At 45.4% G+C, this 19,402-nt stretch overlaps 2 protein-coding genes and 1 long non-coding RNA gene across 5 annotated transcripts in view; 1 reads left to right on the top strand and 2 right to left on the bottom strand.

Moving 5' to 3' along the window:
• Positions 1–4,166, bottom strand: part of nos1 (nitric oxide synthase 1 (neuronal)) — a 50,823-nt gene extending 46,657 nt beyond the window's left edge. Inside the window, exon 1 of the mRNA XM_019885645.1 lies at positions 4,070–4,166. The gene's annotated coding sequence lies outside the window, so the exon portion shown is untranslated. The remainder of the gene's footprint in view (positions 1–4,069) is intronic.
• A 7,131-nt stretch (positions 4,167–11,297) lies between these two features.
• The window catches only part of ksr2 (kinase suppressor of ras 2), a 45,314-nt gene continuing 37,209 nt past the window's right edge, over positions 11,298–19,402 (bottom strand). For both annotated transcript variants that reach the window (XM_019885672.1, XM_019885673.1), the window contains 7 exons: positions 18,132–18,180; positions 15,917–16,278; positions 14,952–15,048; positions 14,542–14,675; positions 14,318–14,452; positions 12,719–12,848; positions 11,298–11,874 (listed from right to left, as the gene is read on the bottom strand). In XM_019885672.1, coding sequence (XP_019741231.1) covers positions 11,728–11,874; positions 12,719–12,848; positions 14,318–14,452; positions 14,542–14,675; positions 14,952–15,048; positions 15,917–16,278; positions 18,132–18,180 — 1,054 coding nt within the window. In that variant the 3' untranslated portion in view covers positions 11,298–11,727. The remainder of the gene's footprint in view (positions 11,875–12,718; positions 12,849–14,317; positions 14,453–14,541; positions 14,676–14,951; positions 15,049–15,916; positions 16,279–18,131; positions 18,181–19,402) is intronic.
• LOC109525338 (uncharacterized) lies at positions 12,855–15,510 on the top strand. 2 transcript variants are annotated; one of them, XR_002170125.1, is made up of 4 exons: positions 12,855–13,506; positions 13,574–13,733; positions 13,809–13,878; positions 15,048–15,510. It is a non-coding gene; the product is annotated as an uncharacterized LOC109525338 (long non-coding RNA). The 2 variants fall into 2 exon arrangements; XR_002170124.1 differs by having other exon boundaries at positions 12,855–13,733.

Here is a 19,402-nt window from a genome sequence, read left to right as displayed (position 1 = left end):
GCTGCAGAGAACGAAGATGGAAAGACGGAGCTTGCATCTTCTGTAGACCAGCAACCGCCACAGGGCGCTCGATTTTATTCCTCCCTTTCTTGAACAGGGGACATTTCATCCATGGGGAGCCGAAGGCTACTTCTCCAGCTCACATCTTTGGGCCAGAGGTCGGCAACCTAGGCCGCATGTTGGTTCAAGCTCGCAAATGTTGGCCAAAACGGTTGTCAAGACGTTCGGCGGGAATTCGCTTGTGCTTTTCTTGAACGTGTTTGAAATTTCTTCGCAGCCAAGAAAAGTCAGCGTGCAGTCAGCCGTCCGTGACTCGGACTCAAAAGGGACCATTTCACTCAACAAGGCCAAATACACTGGAAAAAAAAAGTTGCGGTGAATTTACATCGAATTTTTTTGGGAGGGGGGAGGGGGGGTGGCGCAGCAAGTGCCTGCACATAATCGAATCATCTGGATGTAGATCAGGGGTGTCAAACTCATTTATGGCGCGGGCCAGATTTTAGTTACCGTGTCACTTGGAGGGCCATTATGACTGAAACCATGGAAAGAAGTCAAGAATATATCTGTTATTTATTACATATGAGAATTGAAAATTTTGGTGGACATTTTAGAAAGGATCATGGAAGTTGACATGTTTGAGCTGCTTTCATGGGCCACATAGAATGTGGCGGGCCAGATCTGGCCCCCGGGCCTTGAGTTTGACACCTGTGATGTAGATACACGTAACTGATAGGAAAAGTGGAGGGTCAAATACAGTACAGTACAGTACATATCGCCCCCCCGCCCGTTAATTGCGTGTACTTGAACCTCTGCTTTCCAGCCCATCTTTGACCCCGCCGATGTGATGGCGTGCGTGGGTGCTTCCGGCAAACAGGTAAGCCGGGGGCAACGCGCAGTCACTTTGGTCCCCCACTCTCGATATCATAATCGTCATCATCATGGTGACCTCCACCACGTGAGGTTACGCGTTACACCCGGAATAGAACCACGTAATTGCCTTCGTTTATCGCAACCACCGTAATAGTGTCGTGGAGTACTCCCGCTGCCGTTTTGCCGCTTATCTTGCACGGGACTCGCACGTGTTGAGGTCAGTGGATGCAAAACCGGTGAAAAGAAGTGAAATATGTTTATTTTGCGACAACACTCCCCCCCCCATTCACCAAGGATGTGCGCTTATGTGCACACACGCACACACGTCATTATGTCGATCACTTCCTGCTTGAGTGCTGCCATCTGCCCTCTCATGAAGCCCCGCGTGCGGATCACCGTGCAAAGCCACCCACCCCCCACCCCCACGCTTAACGCCCTCAACGCGGCTCGGCGACAGCTCGTCTATATTCAGCCGCATCAGATTCACTTACTGAAATAAAAACAAGCACTTCCTCACTTGTTCCGTCTCATCGGCGAAAAGGGCAAATAGGCAAGGCAGCTTTATTTCCGTCGCAGGTTTCATACACAAGGCAACTCCGTGCGCTTTAAATGAGAGGCGGGGTCTCCTTGCGGATTCTCCCTCAGCACAAAAGGGTCTCAAAGAGATTTTGCAATTGTTAAACTGCCACTGTGCAGGGGTTGGCTGGATTTACTTTATTTTCCGTGTGTGGCTAAAAAATAAATACCGTATGCTATAAAAGCATTAGGGGAGGTCCGGTGGGCGACTGGTTAGCACGTCCGCCTTCGCACTGCAGCGGTCCGGGGTTCGATTCCAGCTCCGGCCTCCCTGCGTGGAGTTTGAATGTTCTCCGGGTACTCTGGTGGTTTCCTCCCACATTCCAAAAACATGCGCCACAGGTTAATGGAAGCAAGCAAGGAAGAAAGGACGGAAGAATTTTTTTGAGAAATTGGGGAAATCCTGCAGCAAATGTTTGAAGCTGGTACAGAAGACGGCAAGTTGTTTATGCCGTACAGGAAGGAACAAGCGCGTGCTGCACGTTACTGCATGTACAGGTGCGCCACTATTTATTCCTTTGTTGTGTCCCTTTGGCAGTCATGTCAGTCTCCATGGCGACACGCCATGGGGCAATTCTGCTGCCACTCAATTAAAAAAATAATAAATGAATAAATAAAAAGTACAACTAAATAAAAGCGTCTTGAAGATGGATCGGGAAGAAGAGGACGGATAGAAAAACACTTCAACTTGGATGATGAAGGAGCAGCTGAGAGGAACATGGCTACCCATCTCATTCAAATTTAAAGAGAGAATAGGATGAAAGAAATGGGGGAGGGGGGAGAAAAGGAAAGAAAAAAGCAACCTGAGAGAAGGAAGACAGATGACATCACGATTTCATTCAAACTTTGCTTTCTTGAGCGCAATCCAACTCATCTAAACATGTCACAGCTCGATCTGGGGAAATATCGTTTTATTGCCCTAATTGTATTTTAACAACCTGGACTGTCAAGTTCATCGCTGGCAACTGAAGCCAAAGGGCAGCCAGCCACCTGCGCTGACTGTCGCTGGCAACTTCTGTTTGGTTTTGTCTCAAAACCTTTCTCAGTGCGTCCTTTACGCCAGGATGCCCTGGACGGACTCATGAGAGCCTCTCAAGGCTTAAGCCATTAAGAGGAGATTATCTCAGTATGGTCAATTGTGACGTAGAGGTTAGGTTTACACTTCACAGCGTTTTTTTTTTTTTGTTTTTTTTTTACTTGGCGGACTTTGCTTTCATGCCATAGTTGATAGCTCTGATGGAGACCGATCTTTGAGTAGTGGGCGAGGAGGCTCAAAGTAGAGCCACTGCTCCACCACACTGAGAGCCAGATGAGGTGGCTTGGGCATCTAATTAGAATGCCTCCATGGTGAGGTATTCCGGGCAGATCCCATTGGGAGGAGGCCCCGTGACACGCCGGAGAGACTATGTCCGCCGGCTGGCCTGGGAAAGCTTTGGGAAAGCCGCAGAAGAGCTGGATGAAGTGGCTCGGGAGAGGGAAGACTGGGCTTGGAAAACCAACTAATCAATACAATTAGTGATAGAAAGATACTGATTCTCATCACATTCCGACTCTTCACTGCAAAACGCATACATGGCAATGGTACCTGACCGCCCCTAAAATTTTCTCAACGGATTTAGACGATTCACAAAAATGATCAATTTAAGAAATAAAACGGCGGATTTCCGCGGATCCGCGGAAAATTGCCATGTATGAAAACGGCAACTTTTTTTCTTGTAATATTATGGTTATTTTAAAATCAAGACTCTAGTCATGATAACTCCCCCCCATAATAGCAAATCAAAGTATTTAAGTAAAGAAATCTAAATACAACTGAGTTGGGTAAGCTGATCATTTTGTTTCTTTTTTTTTTTGTTGTTGTTTTTCTTGACGGACTTTGCTTTCATGCCATAATTGATAGCTCTGATGGAGACCAATCTTTGTACTTTGAGTAGCGGGCGAGGAGGCTCAAATGAGAGCTTCCGCCTTAAATGTGCTCGTCTCTCTGCTTTTTCTCTACATTATTGTGACCTAGGGTACTGAATTCATTTTGTATTATATATTCATATACAAAAGAGGACTACGCCGGAAAAATAAACCCGCTCGTCTCTCTGCTTTTTCTCTACATTATTGTGACCTAGGGTACTGAATTAATTTTGCATTATATATATTCATATCCAAAAGAGGACTACGCAGGAAAAACAAACCAAAAAAAGTTGTGAAAAAAACATACACGGAGATGATAGACTGAAGCAAATTGCATTAAAATATTGAAATAAATATGAGGTGGCAGTTGAAGTTTTGGACTTGTCTTTTTTTTTTTTTGCAGTTGGCTAAGTGTAAAATATTGTGCTGATGTACTTATGGGGCTTTGCGTCAAAACAAAGGAAAACACAAACTTATTTCTCAATTCTCAGTTTTTTGGGGAACTTACGTACGTGGGTACTTATGGGGCTTTGCGTCAAAACAAAGGAAAACAAACTTATTTCTCTTAATTCTCAGTTTTTTTGGGGAACTTCAGTACGTGGACGTGCTCGTGAGATGTAGCAATTAGCAATGCTAGCCTGTTTCGCACTACACTAGTTAGCATGTGGCTATCACAAACCACTTTTCACAATTAGCTGAGGAAAAAAAAATAGCTCACCTCGTGCCACTTCAGTCCCGTTTATTTCATTCCATAAAAGATAGACAGGCTCCGCTTTTGTCCTTTCGCTTGTAAATTGTTAGCACAGGTGGACCTCACCGACTCAGATTGGACTGAATCGTTTCATGCTAATTGAAGGGGTGTGCACGGGGCACAGCCAGGCCTTGTCTGACTGTTGATGTTTTGACATAAAATGCCAAATGAAGAAAAACGGATTATTAAAGATGGAAGTGCCCTTTGAATTGGGCGTGGTATTTACAGGTAAACACAGAACATGTCTTTGTCTTATTTAGTAATTGAAACAAAGGTTTGCACCCCCTGTCATTCAGCCACACTTGGAATAGTCCGACTGATTGACAGTTTTCCACTTGTGAGACAGATCACTTAAATGATTTTTAGTTCATTGCAGTTTATTCCTATGAAAAAAACTAAAACATGACTATAAATTTAAGTCACACTGAAAATGTTATTTAATTTTTTTTATTTTTTTTTTTGTCGAGCCGCAATATGTTTCCTTCCATACATATATGGTTGCAGGCACTTTGCTTTGGGACACTTATTTTTGCTGTTGGCAAGCCCACGGATGAATTGATGTGGTTGTTGTTAATTTGTGGATTATTTTCTTTATACTGTATTCCAATTGAATTCCAGGAAACAGGAAATGAGATTGTAATGCATGCGGACCTGTTGTGTTTGTGCAAGTGCAACCTTGAGCCAGGAGGCAAACAAGCATCTCGTCTTTTCTTTTTCGATGTCACCGACACCTGCAAATGAGGCCAAGTTCAGCCCGAGCCGGCCTGCGAGTGGGCGGTGGCGATTAGGCCAGGCGATGACATGCGGGTGCCCTTGCTCTTCTTCCCGCCTTTCGAGTGTCTGGATGATGATGTTTTGTCTTGTTGCGTTTGATCTCAGCAGGCGCCAATTAGGCATTTAGGACAAATTGTGGCCGCACACAAGACTGCGGCTTCATGGCAGGCGCACGAAACTCTCATTTGTGTCCGCAATTTGGACAGGACGTGGTTTGAAATGTGGATTTGAAACCCTACACTAGCTTGAAACCCGAATGTCTTTCTCAAAATCATAAGCTGGCTTTAAACCCTAATTGAAAAACTTAATTCCGTTTTGAAACCCCAACTCTGTCTTTAACAAAAACTTTTGCAATCCAAATGTTTTATATTTTAGGGATGGGGGGTAGGTGGGTTGGTGGGGGGTTGGGTCACCCAACCCACGTTTTTCAGGGAAACCGCAAATTGGAGGTTTTTCAGCATTTTCTTTCTTTAAGAATTTTAATGTGTTTACAACAACAAAATATATTTTTGGGGCCCAATTTTACTCATTTGAGTTTCAATGAGGATCGCTTTTCGGTATTTGCAGGCCAGCAAATATTTTGTCCATATTTAAAACGTACTCCTCTGTGCCCCTTCGATCTTGAAACCCTAATTTGAAACTCTAATCCCGTGTTCATAAATATTTTCTCAAGGGCAGTCGGGGTACTTGAATAAACGCGGAACTGTCACAGCCTCTCTCATTATTGTTGTCCAAAGAATGTCTCCTTGAAATGCAAATGACACGCCGAGTTAGAAACTAGCCAGGTTGACGGCCTCGGGGTGGGGGTGGGGCGGGGTTGGCAGTGAGAAGACTTTAGTTTAAAAATATTTTGCTTCAAAGCATACATCGGGTGGGTGTAACTCGCCCTGGGCGGTGGACATTCCCGTTACCTCATTGAAGTTCTTTATCTCGTTTTACCCCTCACGCAAAACATTTTGTCCAGTTACCTTCGCATAGGAAATGTCATGATAATACAAGCGAATAACAGAATCTGCCTGCAGTATCCCAAGATTACAACAGAGGGGTGTCCAGACTTTTTCTTCCAAGGGCATATATACAAGTGGAGGGACTCAATGGCCTCATGGACATTCCTCACTCTTAAAGACCCATCCATCCATCCATTATAGGAGGGGGACACCCTGAACCGGTTGCCAGCCAATCGCAGGGCACACAGAGACAAACAACCATCCGCGCTCACACTCACACGTCGGGACAATTTCGAGTGTTCAATCAGCCTGCCGTGCATGTTTTTGGAATGTGGGAGGAAACCGGAGTACCTGAAGAAAACCCACCCAGGCACGGGGGAACATGCAAACCTCACACAGAAAGGCCAGAGCTGGAATCGAATCCACGACCCCTGCACTGTGAGGCGGGCGTGCTAACCAGACCCGAAAAAACACAACGATGAAAAATTTCTGTTCCAGGCGCAGATGGGTTTTTTTTTTTTTTTTGGATACGCACAGCTAGTGTGTCGGAGTGGACATGAACGAGCCAGGATGGACGATCGCAAGTCACAGTGGACATCAGACAATCACTTTGAACATTAGCAAGTCACAGTGGATGCGAGCGAACAAGTGCGAGTGGATTTTCGAGAGTCCAAGTGGACCAAAGAAAGTCACAGAAGACGTTGGTGAGTCGCCGGGGGGATTTTTAGCTAATCCTGGTGACCATTAGCAAGTCGCGGTGGACGTTAACGATTTCTAGTCAACATTAGCCAGTCGCAGTTTCGTTTTGCATGCACATGAACAGATGGGCCGGCATATGAGTCGCTGCGAGGCAGGCGAGGGTGACATCTTGTCTTCTTTGTGCTCATTACGTAAGCGTTGGACTTTTTCGGGACCATTGTGTCTCGAGCGTCAGACGTTACTCTCGAGTAGTTGGAGTGGCACCCCTACGGGACTCTCGAGTAATTAGAGCGACGATAAAGCGGAGGAGACGGAGTTTTTTTTGTTTTTTTTTTTTTTACACCTGAGGTGTTGCGTAGCGTATTGCACGTGGATGGCTGTGTCTCGTCCGCGCCGGTGGCGGCGTACAGGTGCTGCACCAGGCCCGTGCCGCCTCAGGACATGAGTCGCCCCGGTGGGATGCGCTTTCGCCCGGCGTCTGCTCTCCCGAAACAAGCTTGCATCTAATGAAAGGCTTCCTGGACATAATGAGCTCCGTGGGCGTCTTTGAAACGAATGAAGAGGGGGGCGGCGGTCCTCGGCGGCCGCGTGGCCCAAACATTTTGTCCGTGCTAAAGTGACTCCGGGGCATTTTGTGGCTTCTTGCACTACATCGGCAGGAAATAACACTCATTTTGTTTTTAGTGTTACTGCGCATTTCAATTATTGACGCTCTATTTACTTTTTATTTGCTTCCGGGACCTTTTCTATATTTTTACTGGCCATCATTTACAGTATTCGCCAATCTGACTTTTTTTTTTTCTTTTTTGTGTGTTTTCGGTGTTGCTACCACAGAAGTGGACTGGTAACAATGGGATTCGCAAAGGCCTTTTTACACACGTTCGGATTTTTTTCAGCTGTTGAAAAACGATCTTTTACAGAGCCCTCACAATAAAGAGAGAAAGTCAAGCATTTGAACAATTTTGTTCATATTGTGTGTGGTCCACTCCAATAATATCTACACAGAGCACCACCCATAAGCCTTTTTATCGGGACAAATGCCCTCTTCACCAACCTCAGCCGGAAGGATCATCTTCTTGGGATATTTTTAAAGGATATAAGATGGTACTTGGCTCAAAAAGGGGGAAAAAAATTGGGACAAAAACAGCTCCACTGTCTTTATGTGTGTAGCCAGCCGAAGGTCCTCTTGCTAACGTCAACTGTGACTCGCTAAGTTGAAGTGGGACTCATCCAATGTGACTTGCTAACTCACACTCGCCAGTAGTGAGACACAATGCATGTTAGCGAGACTCAGCGGATGATTTTCTGTTCCAAGCGAGTCACACTTGGATGATTAAAAAGTCACAGAGGACAATAGCGAGCCACCGTGCATGTTAGCGAATCACAATTTATTTCCTCGCAATTGATCTCTGTCTATCTGGCTTGGATAAGAGAATTTCAACATTTATGGGAGTCATATCAAAATATATCTATATTTTTTTCCTGCCAAACGTCTCAGCGTTCTTATCACTTTAGCCAGCATGCAGCACACCCAAACATTTACGCTCTGATGCTTGTTATGGAGCTGCTCTTCTTGAGATTGTGATTATTTTTTTACTTATTTACTACGTTCTGGCCAGAGGCTGCCAGACATTGAGGAAGGGGGGAAGGCGGAGAAGATGAAGAAGGGAAGAATATATTCCTGAGAGTCCTGTCGTCTGGTCTGTGTGTGTGAATGTGTTGCTGCTCTGTGTGTGATCAAGCAGCAACTGTTTGAATGTTTACAATTGGCAACACATCTAAACTAACTGCTGTTAGCCTGTTTTCCTCATGTCAAGCACCTCTTCAATTTGTCGGTGGTACTTGCCATGCAGGGGCTCGTCTTTCCATGACAGTCCATCTGGCTCCTTCTCCTTACTGGGCTTCTGTCGCTTGAGACATTCACGAAGCAGATCGTCTATGGGGGGGCCACCTTCTTCATGTACACCTGTTGTTCGCATGAGGCCTCAGTCCTTGCCCCCAAACCCTTTTTTACTTTGGGGCGGAACCGTCCGTGCATTGTAAGGATCTTTCTTGTCTTGATGGGAGTGGCTTATATGTCTTCCAGGAGCCGGGATACAGTGCCAGCGGGGTATCTGATAACTGGCAGGGTGAAGGCGTTAATGGCTTGGCTCTTATTCTTGGCGTTCAGCTGACTATTCCGTATCTATCTCACCCTCTTTTGGTATTTGGCCATGGCTGTCCTCTGCGCTGACTCGGCATGGTTTGCCATTTGCATATAGAGATGAAAGAAATCTTTGCATCTCTGTCTATATTGCTGAATTCAACTTTGCTGATAAAAAAAAAAGTGTTTAAAAAGCATTCTGGAATTTGTTTTAGAAAAAACGTGAATAGAGTCACTCGAGTTATTATCGGATCCGCTTATCCTCACAAGGGTCATGGATGTGGCGGAGCCTGTCCCAGCTGTCTTCATGAAGAAGGCGAGGTACACCCTTAGACAATTAACCATTCACACTCACAGTCACACCTACAGTCAATTTAGAGTGATCACTTAACCTACCGCGCATGTTTTCGAAAACCGGAGTACCCGGAGAAAACCCACGCAGGCAGGGGGAGAACATGTAAACTCCACAAAGGAAGGCCGGAATCGAACCCTGCACCTTTGCACTGTGCAGCGGACGTGTTAACCGTTTATACACCGTGCCGCCTCTTCTCAACTAAAGGAAAAAAGTTTGACCCATGGTACTCAATATCTCTATGAGTGAGGGAGGTGGGGGTCGAAGACAACGAAAGAGAAAAAGAGCTTTTTTTAATTGTCATCCACAAACGTTGACAAAGTATGAGTGCAAATCAGCCGGTGGAAGGAAGAAGAAGAGGAAGAAAAAGAAGCGAAAGAAGGCATCCTTCACATTCACAATTCCTAAAGCATATACCGTATACCGTATACCGTTTTGTCTTTTTTTTTGGGGGGGGGGGTACCATATGCTCAATCACGTATATTTGTGTACAAGCAAGAACACAAAAAGATATCCAGGAAGGAAAATAATGGTAAGCAAAGAAATGCAAAAACAACAACATCACTTTCTTCTACATTCAAAAGTAGTCGAAGAAAAAAAAAAAAAAAGAACCGCACTAATGCTAATCATTCTATTGTTAATAATCATAATCATCCGGCAAAGCTGGTCTATAATCTGTTCTGTACACTTGGCACAAATATGAGATATTTTAGATACGGCCACTCACCGCTGGTTTGCATTTGATTGCCCATTGCTCGTGTTCCAAAGTGAGGGGGGGGGGGGGGGATAATTACAAACAATGGCAACCATCAGCCGATATTTTATATATATATATATATATATATATATATATATATATATATATGTTCATTCAAATGTATCAAAATCCAGCCCCAATAACCGTGAGGGGAAAAAAAATAAGTGAATCCTCAACCACCAAAAATCTGTGAAAAATTCAAGCGCCCTTATGATTGCAACATTTTAAAAAATGACCCCCCCTCAAATAAGTGAGTGAAAAGGTTCCCCCGAAAAAATAGGTGAAAAGAGGTGTCTTTGCGAATAGTGAAAATCTGCAAATGATTGAGGCTGACTTATAATTGAAAAAATTAAATAAGCACACACTGTACTGTTACTAATTTGCAAACAATGTAAAAGAAATAACAAATATACAATCCCCCCCCAAAAAAGTTTGTTTTGTTTCGGGGAGGGGCGTGGGGGGGGGGGGGTTCTTCGATTTTTCATGTGCTGACGATATCTTGTACAAACATATCTGGTGTCGTCCAGTCCCAGTGAAAACTTACAAAAAACAGCAGCAGGAGCAGCAGCAAAATCGCTTCGATTCTGCCATTTTTTTCCCTTTTTTGCAACAATTTCAATTGACATCGTGCGATTGTCTGTTTTTTTTTTTTGGGGGGGGGGAGGGTGGAGCAAAAAGCAGTCCTCAGCTCAGGTGGGATGTCTGTCAATCAAACGAGTCACAATGATGGTTGATTAAATCTAGCCCAATTGGCAGACATTTTTCTTGTTTGGTGCGAATTGTGAAAAAAACCAAAACAATAAAACGTCTTTTTTTTTTCATTGAACCAAGTTGTTATTGGGAGGTACAGCACAGGAGAGGAAAGATTAGGGAGAAAGTATGCTGCATGACTATTTTGACAATTTATTATCGGTTATGGGTTATTGTTGTGAAAAGTCATGATTTTCAGAGATAAATGTTGTACTTTTTGTTTTTTAAATAGAATTGCAATTGTATATTGCAAATACCTGCTTTCAGAGAATTATTATATGTATTTTTTTTAACATAGTCAAGTTTTTTTGTATTTTTCTTTCCAGCGTGTCACAAATCCTTAGGTCTTAACTGAAGCCAAATTCCGATTTTTGGGTTTAGGGTTAGATTTTCTCGAGAAAAAAATTCATTCCGAATTTTCTTTTTTTTTTGCAAAATTCACAAAATATTATTCATTTGCAAAAGAAAGTTATGACTTTTCTTTTTACATAATGACAGCTTTAAAAAAACAAACAACAAAAAAAAACATTATATGGCACTCTCATGAGATTTGCTTTAAAACGAAAATAAACAGATATTTAATGATGAATACTTTTCTCCTAATAAAAATCTGCACCAAACTATATGACATTCCTGCAGGTTTTACACTTTTCTGCAAAACCTCTCCAAATAGTTGTATTTTTTTCTCAGCAAAAAAAAAAATGGCTAACATTTTTTTTCAACATTTCTCTTGTATGATTGTGACTTTTGTGACATTTTTTTTTTCTCTTCAGTGTGTCCCAAATCCTCTGAACTGAATCCAAATCCCGATGTTTTTATTTTCATGCGCGTATCAGACCCTGAATGCATCATGAAAAAAAATATTCAATAAAATCGCGGCGCATCAACAGTTACATCTGAACGCCCGGGTGGAAAACTTGTTGACATTCATGCGGTATGGCGCTGACGACCAAAAACAGACGAGAAAAAAAAAAAAAAAAAAAAGAACCCAGCGGCCATTAAAGCTCAAGCGCGGGCGGGCAAGCGGGCGGGCCCCAAGTCGCCCAGACTTCCAAAAAGGGATGCTGGCCACACACTCACGTATACAACAGTCACATTCGTTGCTTTCTCACAAAGACTTGGTCAAGGACAGGAAAGGTGTTTTTTTTTTTTTTTGTTTTGTTTTGTTTTGTTTTGTTTTTTTTTGTTATCTTTGTGGCGAGCTCATTTGACGTACTCTGCCGACTTCCAGAAGTGTCCCGGGTGCGAAAGGCGGCGGTTGCGCTTGGGCAGTTTTTCCAGCAGCTCCACCAGCTTGGAGAAGCTGGGACGCTCGTCCTGCTCCAAGGCCCAGCACAGCAGCAAAATGTCCTGACACACACACAGACACACACACACACACACATACAAATAATAATAAGGGGGCGTCAATGCCGGAGAGTCCAGGGTTAGGGTTTCACATTCAGGTTTGAAAAATGGGTTGCGGTCTCATTTTAGGACTTCAAGCTGGGGTGACGCTCTCAAAGAAGGCTTTTAAACAAGGGTTAGGCGTTTAAAATGGACTAAGAGGCTCATATTAGGATTTCAAGCCATGTTTGATGTTTGAAATGAGGGTTCCAAGCCATGCTTGAGGTTGCTTTCGGAGGTGATGTGGATTAGTGTTTAAAATTTGGGTTGTAAGTCAAGATGAGCGGCTCCAACAAGGTTGGGTTTCAAATTGGCGTTTGAAGATTGGGTTCGGGTTCAAAAACAGGTTTCAAGTCAGGATCGGGTTTTCAAAATAGGGCTTCAAACACGGGTAAGGGCTTCAAGTCATGGTTGGGTTTAAAGAAGGTTAAAAAAAAAGTTTAGTTTCGGGTCACAGGGTTCTTTTACTCGTCTCATTCTCGTCACGTCCAATTTTGGGCTTTTGTAAATTATCAATACCGAATACGGCGTGCAGGTTCAACAAGCGCCTGTCCGAGCGCCGTATTCGAAGGGGAATGCAATGGTTCAATGACTCAGTTATGATTCAGTAGTGAGTTGTTTGTGATCCAGTAGTGAGTCCGGGGTGACTAGCTAGTGACTCAATCGTGACAGATTAACGACTCCGTCATGTGTTTGCAATGACTCGATAGTGACTCAGTCGTGACTTGATGATGACTTTCACTCGAAAGCGACTCGATCACGACTCGGTCATGACACGGATCTCCCCGGGGAGCAAAGGCGGCCTCACCAGGATCTCCTTGACCATGCCGGCATGGGCCAGGCTGGGCTTGACCCCGCTGCCGACCTGCCACATGATGACCTCCGCCGGCTGACTCTTGTAAGGCCACTCGCGGGCGTGCAGCTCAAACCAAATGGTGCTGAAACGGAAGACACACGTGAGGCAAACGGGGCAAAGACGACGTGAGTCAAGCGGGGAGCGATCAAGGGACTTGACCCGTGGACGCTAGCCGTCTCATCTTATACAAACGACCGAAGAGGTGGGGTTTTAAGTCGGGGTTTTTAATGAGCGTTTCAATCCGGGCTCCCAAGTTTTCAAATGAAGGCTTCATGTCAGGGGTTTCAATCATGAGTGAAAGTTTCAAAGGAGGATTTCAAGCGCGGCTTCCAGTTTCAAGTTCAAATCGAGAGAGAGGAAGGTAGGACAAAGGCGGAAGGTCCATCTGCGCTGCCACCTCGAGGTCACCCGCTGCCCCGCCTCCCTCCGTCCCCGTGGCGCTTTTGCATATTCATGAGCTCTTCATTTTTTATTCCCCCCCCACGACTATTTTTATCTCGCTCCAGTGTGACTTTCAGGAGTGGACGGATGAGGCGAGTTGGGACCTGTTGGGTATGCTAATTCCACGGCCGCCGCTTGCTTCCTTTCCAGCGTCCTCAGACATTTTCTCGAGGCGGCCAAATGACGTAAATTCCTTTTTCCACACTGGATGCAAAAATCCGCTCACGGCATCGACACGGAATAGAAGCGCGGAGTCAAGTTTGCACCTTCAGACGTCGTGTCAGAGCTGGACATAACTTGTGTGTGTAAAGTTCCTTTTACACTGCCGGCAAAATTGAGATTATTTTTTTTTTTTTCTTTTTGCAGCTTTTTGGTTTCGGCTTTTCTTAGAGACACAACTGGCGCAGAACGAGAGGACTGAATTTGACCCGACAATTTTTCTGCTTGCCAAATTCTGCCCCATTTTCAAGTCACTTTCCATATAAATGGCACAAACACACGAAAAAGGGAAGATGAAGTCAACCAGGTACGGTTTGATCTACTCAGAATGGAAGGATGACGTGACCTTGGCAATTTTCGCCTTTTTTTTTTTTCGTGGTAGGAACAGAAGCGCAACAAAGGCAAGACGCCATCTGCGCCGAAAGACCATTTTACACTTCCTGCAAAATCCAGTAATTATCCGCCTTTATTTTTTTAATGCGCCGCCGCACCAACTAAATGGCACCCACAGAGGAGGAGCGGATGAAGCTTAGGAAGAAGTATCCGAGCTGCAACAGAGCCGGGGGCACAACTCGTATGGAAAGGCCCTTTCGCACTGCCCACATTTGTGCCCGTTTGCCAAAACAAAAGTGCTTTTTCCGGCCTACGCCGCCGAAAAGCTTCAATGGCTGCTTCGATTAGCTCAACGCTGAGCCGACCGCTTTGATTATAATACTGCTGTGAGGTCATTCAACGGAAAAATTGAATAGAAGAGCGGCCCGTGGACCAAATGGCGTATGACTGCCATCTACTGGCGGTTATGTGTCAGTGGTTTTTTTTTTTTTTTTTGGTTTGTTTGTTTGTTTTTTGCTTGATGCATTTGGAGTATGGCTGCACGGCTAAGCGGCCTACCCGAACGCAAAGACGTCGGACTGTTTGGAGAAAGGCAGCTTGTCCTCCTCGGTGTTGGGAGAGAGCTGCCGGATGATTTCCGGAGCCAGGTGACACAACCAGCCGCTCGGGATCTTCAGCTTGTCTTCTCTCCGACTACATGGTTGGGGGAAAATTATTATTATTATTTTATTTTTATTTTTTTTTTAATGCCATCTGAGTTGATGCAAGTTGCGACCAATCACCTGCCGGCTTGCAGAACCCCCGAGATGGTGAAGAGGCCGAAATCGGTGATGACCACTTTGCCGTTGTCGTAAAAGACGTTCTTGGACTTCATGTCCTTGTGTAGGATGCCTTTAGCGTGGAGGTAGCCCATGCCCTGCAAACGCACGCATACAGTTGGGTTGAGGTCAGGGGACGGCACTGGCCACCAGCAGCTTTTCCTCCCTTTAATGCTGTCTTCCAAAAAGATGAAGCGTATTGCTGATCTTCCTTTTAAGGCTGTTTCTGCGGGTTCTCTACGGGGTTGAGGTCAGGGCACGGTTGTTTGCAGGCAAACTCAAATCCTTAAATATGGCACGCGTCAGCGTTTGGAACGCACAACGCAATCCTACAGGGCATCTGCGTGTTGGTGTTGTCGCTGATGTTTCATTACCTTGACCATCTCTTGTGCGATTTGTCGCGTCTTGTTGGCGTCCAGGACGACCTTGACGTCGCGCACCACCGAATAAAGCGTTCTGCCTTTGCACAGGCTGCGAGGAGGAGAAAACACACATGAGAGGAGAACTGCCAACTAACCCCCACCCCACCCCCACCCCGAGCCCTCCCACTCCCCAAGCCTGCCCGGATGCGCTGAAAGATTCCGCCACCGCTTCTCGCCTGCAGCTGTAAGAGTACACAAGCGGAACATTGGGTAGATTGGATTGTAAAGCACAGAAAAAAAAAGTTTAAGTTTCTATTTCGTGCAACGCGCTTCCTTTACGGAACGTTGCATGTTATTTCTTTTATTTTTTTATTTTTTTTTTACATTTCCGAATCCACTTTTGCCGCTGAAGCAATGCAAATTTCCCCATTGTGGGACTTATAAAGGTTAGCTTCGCCTAAAAAAAAAAAATAAACGAGAGGTGAAAGTACACGAGCGTGGCATCAAGTCTCCTCACGACTTGGGGGGGCTGATGTCGTCGCAGCATATTCATGGAAATGTCTAAAAACCACCCCCCCTGGTGTGTCCCACCCCTCACAATTCCCCCCAACCCCGGCTGTGCCACGCAGGTGAGCCGAGGAACAAAAAAATGACCTCGGGCCAATGAATCATGCATACTAATGGGCAACAAAAGCGCGGCAGCTCCAGAAACTCCACAATAGCCATCCGCGATTATGTAACCGCTTGACACATAATGTATGCATGCAGCTATTGCACACGCGTATGAAACGACCGCTTGACTGAATACGCCGACGACTAATGGGCATGTGAAGCATGTGGGCAAGCGCAGCATGCGGGCCCCGACGACTCCGCCATCGAACGTGACTTCGGAACGCCGCGGTGGCGTTGAGGGCGCTCGCGAGCGATTGTGACGGCAAACGCCCGCAAAGAGCGTGCGGCAGACAAGACCGGCCTACCTGGTGATGATGGCCAGATGCGGCGGACTCATGCAGGCACCCATGAAGAGGACCACGTTCTCGTGACGCGTGTTGCGGTAGGCCATCACCTCGCGCTTGAAGGCTTTGAGTTGGTCCTCGTTGTCGCGCTCGATGTCGATGAGGCGGATGGCCACTTCGCCGTGCCAGCGCCCGTGGAAAACTTTGCCGAAGCGGCCCTTGCCGATCATTTCGCCTATCTCCAGCTGCTCGAAGGGGATGTCCCACTCCTGCAGGAAAATGCTGGTCTGGCTGGCCTTGCGCGGGAAGTTGCGGGCCGACAGCAGCGACAGGTTCATCTCCTCAAACTCGTCGCCCGATTCCTCGTCGTTGCCCTCCTCGTTCTGAAACGTCACCGCGACACATTAGCGAGCCAACTGCGGCAGGTCGGAGCTTGACCAAAAGTTAGCAAAGTGAAACTTGGTCGGCGCGTCTGTCACGATTAGACCCACAAAAACGCAGTGAAAAGCCAGACACCAAAACGTTCCAAGTCAGCAAAAATTGACTCGGAACGTCGTAAAATTCAACCCGCGAAAAACGTGACACTTTGCAACACCTAATTTGGTCGACGTGTTCATCACGAGGAGACCCACGAAAAAGTCTCAACAAGCCAGGCAGCACACTCTGGAATTAAAAAATCAGCACCTAAAGTCAGTTACACTTTGCGACATGAAATTTGTCCGATCTGCTTTTTTACGTAGACCCACCAAAAAGTCTCAAAAAGCCAAGCCAGAAAAAAACAGGAAGTATGCAATTTCCATTTGAAGTCAACATTTTTGGGCTCTGTAGGACTTGTAGAATGCATTTGGCAACATGATATTTGGTAGACATACACAGAAAAAAAAAGTTTCAAGATACCAAGCCTGAAAACATGCTGGAAATCTGCCACTTTGGTTTTATTCTGGCACAGCAGCATTACTCTAGAATGATATTTAAAAATTCAGACCCCAGCGTCAGTGTTGCTTAGCACCATACATTCGGTAGCCATGTCTATGATGAGTGGACCCTCAAAAACATTTTGAAAAATAATCATGTGAGAAAAGGCACTGGAAGTGTACCGCTTTTGTTTGACAAAGACATTTTGGCTCACTCGCGTCTCCAAAATTGAATTAAAAACTTCAGCCACCGTGGTCAGTGTTACTTAGCAACATGAAATTTGGTAGACAAGTCCAGAGGAAAATAAATGTTGGAAGGAGATCGCAAACACGCTTCATTTTACTTCTCCTACACAACAAGCGGATTTTGTCTGAGAGTGAACCGAGACGAAAGTGTTTCTGTTCCTGTGTCTCTCGGTCTCACTTATTTCACCTTTTGAGTTTGAGGAGGAACACATGAGAAACATCGCAGACAAAAGAGTGAAATGAGGCTGAAGAGGGAAGGTCAAATTTGGGGCAGTCACATTTTCCTCTCCGTGTCCATCATGAGAAGGCCAACAAAAAAAGTCTCATCAGCTCATTTGGGTTGAAGCAGACATTTTGGTTCAGTGGCTTCGTCTAGAATTGTATATAAAAAAAAAAACATAATAATAATCTGCAGCGTTAAATCTGGTAAGCATCTCCATCCAGAGTAGACCCACAAAAACAAAGTCCAGAGAAAGCATGCCGGAAAAGGTTTCGAATGGCAGGCGTTTTGATTTGAAGCAGCCCATTTTAGGGTCATTTTAGTACTTCCAAATGAAATGCCACCGAGAAATCTTTGGATACGCCGCTTCCTTTCAAATTCGCGTGAAAGACGAAGAAACGGAATGAACAACGCAGTCACTCTGCGCACTCATTTCGATGCAAGGACGACGAGTTTGCATTTCCTCTTGGTTCGGTTTGAAATATGATGCCTTGATGGCTAAAAAACAAAAACAAAAACAAAATTGAAGATATGAAAGGGGAAAACAGCCGGAGGGGGTCCGGAGGAACTCACTGGATGATTCATTGCGATTTGATTTGAAACATAATGTATTGCAAGGGTGAAAATGATCTATTCCCGAGACGCCTGCTGGAATATTCTTCAAGGCAATTTCCATGGCCATTTCCCTAAATATGTCATTTTTCTTGCGGGAGGGAAAACTTTTCCTTCACGACACTTCTTGCTTCTGACGCACAACTTACCCGAGGGCCGAAATGATTCCCGCTTTTTGCAGCCATCAGACAAAAACAAGGCGCACTCAGTATAGAAATAGACATTCAAAGAAAAATTGACTCACGTCGGAAGTCGGCTCCACTTCGATTTGAAGCAAAGGGTTTCCCTCGTTGCTGCAAGCACAAACAACGTCTGTCAGAAAATACCGATGGCAAACTTTGCGAGACTGCTTTTTTTTAAAAATTTGAGATCAGATAACTGATGGTAATGAATGTCGTCATGTGGAATGTGGCTCGTTAAGTTCCGACTCAAATTGCAATTCATTCCTTCGCACAGGAAGCTTGCCAGTTGGGCCGTTCGACTCCAACGGGTCCAATTGTTGTGCTGACATGAGCCTTGGATGAGGTTGAAAAGTGTCAAATGGTCCTCCTCGGCTATCATTGGCCAGAAAGCCAATCCAATACGTTCCTGCCTTGCTGTGTGGCCTTCTCACATGGGGGGGGAATAAAAAAATAATATCAATAAAAACCGCTCCTCGCTTCATCAACGTCGTAGGGCGGCCATCTTGACAAGATAAGGACCTGATTTCCTGCGGCGGCGCTGGCCTGGCGCCTCTAATGAGGAGATCCCGCGGGGACTTGTCGGGGTTCGCCACCTGGCCATTAAGCCGACACGCTCCGGATGCCACATGTTGGACATTCTCCGCAGAGAACGATTTGATGCGAGTGTGTGCGTGCATGTGTGCGCGTGAGACGCCAGTTTACTCTACTTGTGAGAGGAAGCGTGGATAGATGCGTAGATGGGTAATAGATCAGAAGGGAGGCAGGGATGGCTGAAGAAATAAAAAAAAAAAAAAAAAACAGTAGGAATACATAAAACATGAATGCAAATGAATTCAAGGAAATCTGTGCGGAAAAGCGTGTTGGTTTTTTTTCCATCTGTGTTTCACTGGAGACACAACGGAATAACATCCGAGACAAAACTTCTCAAGGTGAGAAACAGAGTAAAAAAACGTGACAGGAAGTTTGATCAGTCTGTGATTTGATGATTGTCTTTGTGGTTGTTTCGACTGTCCGAGGTGGCGAGCGTCACAAATAAGTCGGCAAGCAAAATTCTGCACCTCTATCCATTTTTATCAGAATGTCCCTTTCAAAATAAAATGAGGAGCATTATCGGCGATTGACGAATTCCCGGCCGGCCGCCTTGGCTGGCTCGGGAGCGTCTTGTTGACTCGCTGACGGACGGCGACGCTGATCTAATCAACGTCTAGGTCGAGAGGCATCGTGTCTCCTCGTCTCCTCGCTTCCCTCTCCGCCGAAATGCGCCTGGCGTGGCCGGAGTAGCGTGAAGCCCGCCAAGCGCTAACATTAGCCCGCCGGCGATCGTCTCTCTCCA

Source organism: Hippocampus comes, unplaced genomic scaffold (genome assembly GCF_001891065.2).
Source record: "Hippocampus comes isolate QL1 unplaced genomic scaffold, H_comes_QL1_v1.1 scaffold78, whole genome shotgun sequence".
NCBI classification, from domain to species: domain Eukaryota; kingdom Metazoa; phylum Chordata; class Actinopteri; order Syngnathiformes; family Syngnathidae; genus Hippocampus; species Hippocampus comes.
This window is presented reverse-complemented; position numbering and strand designations above follow the sequence as displayed.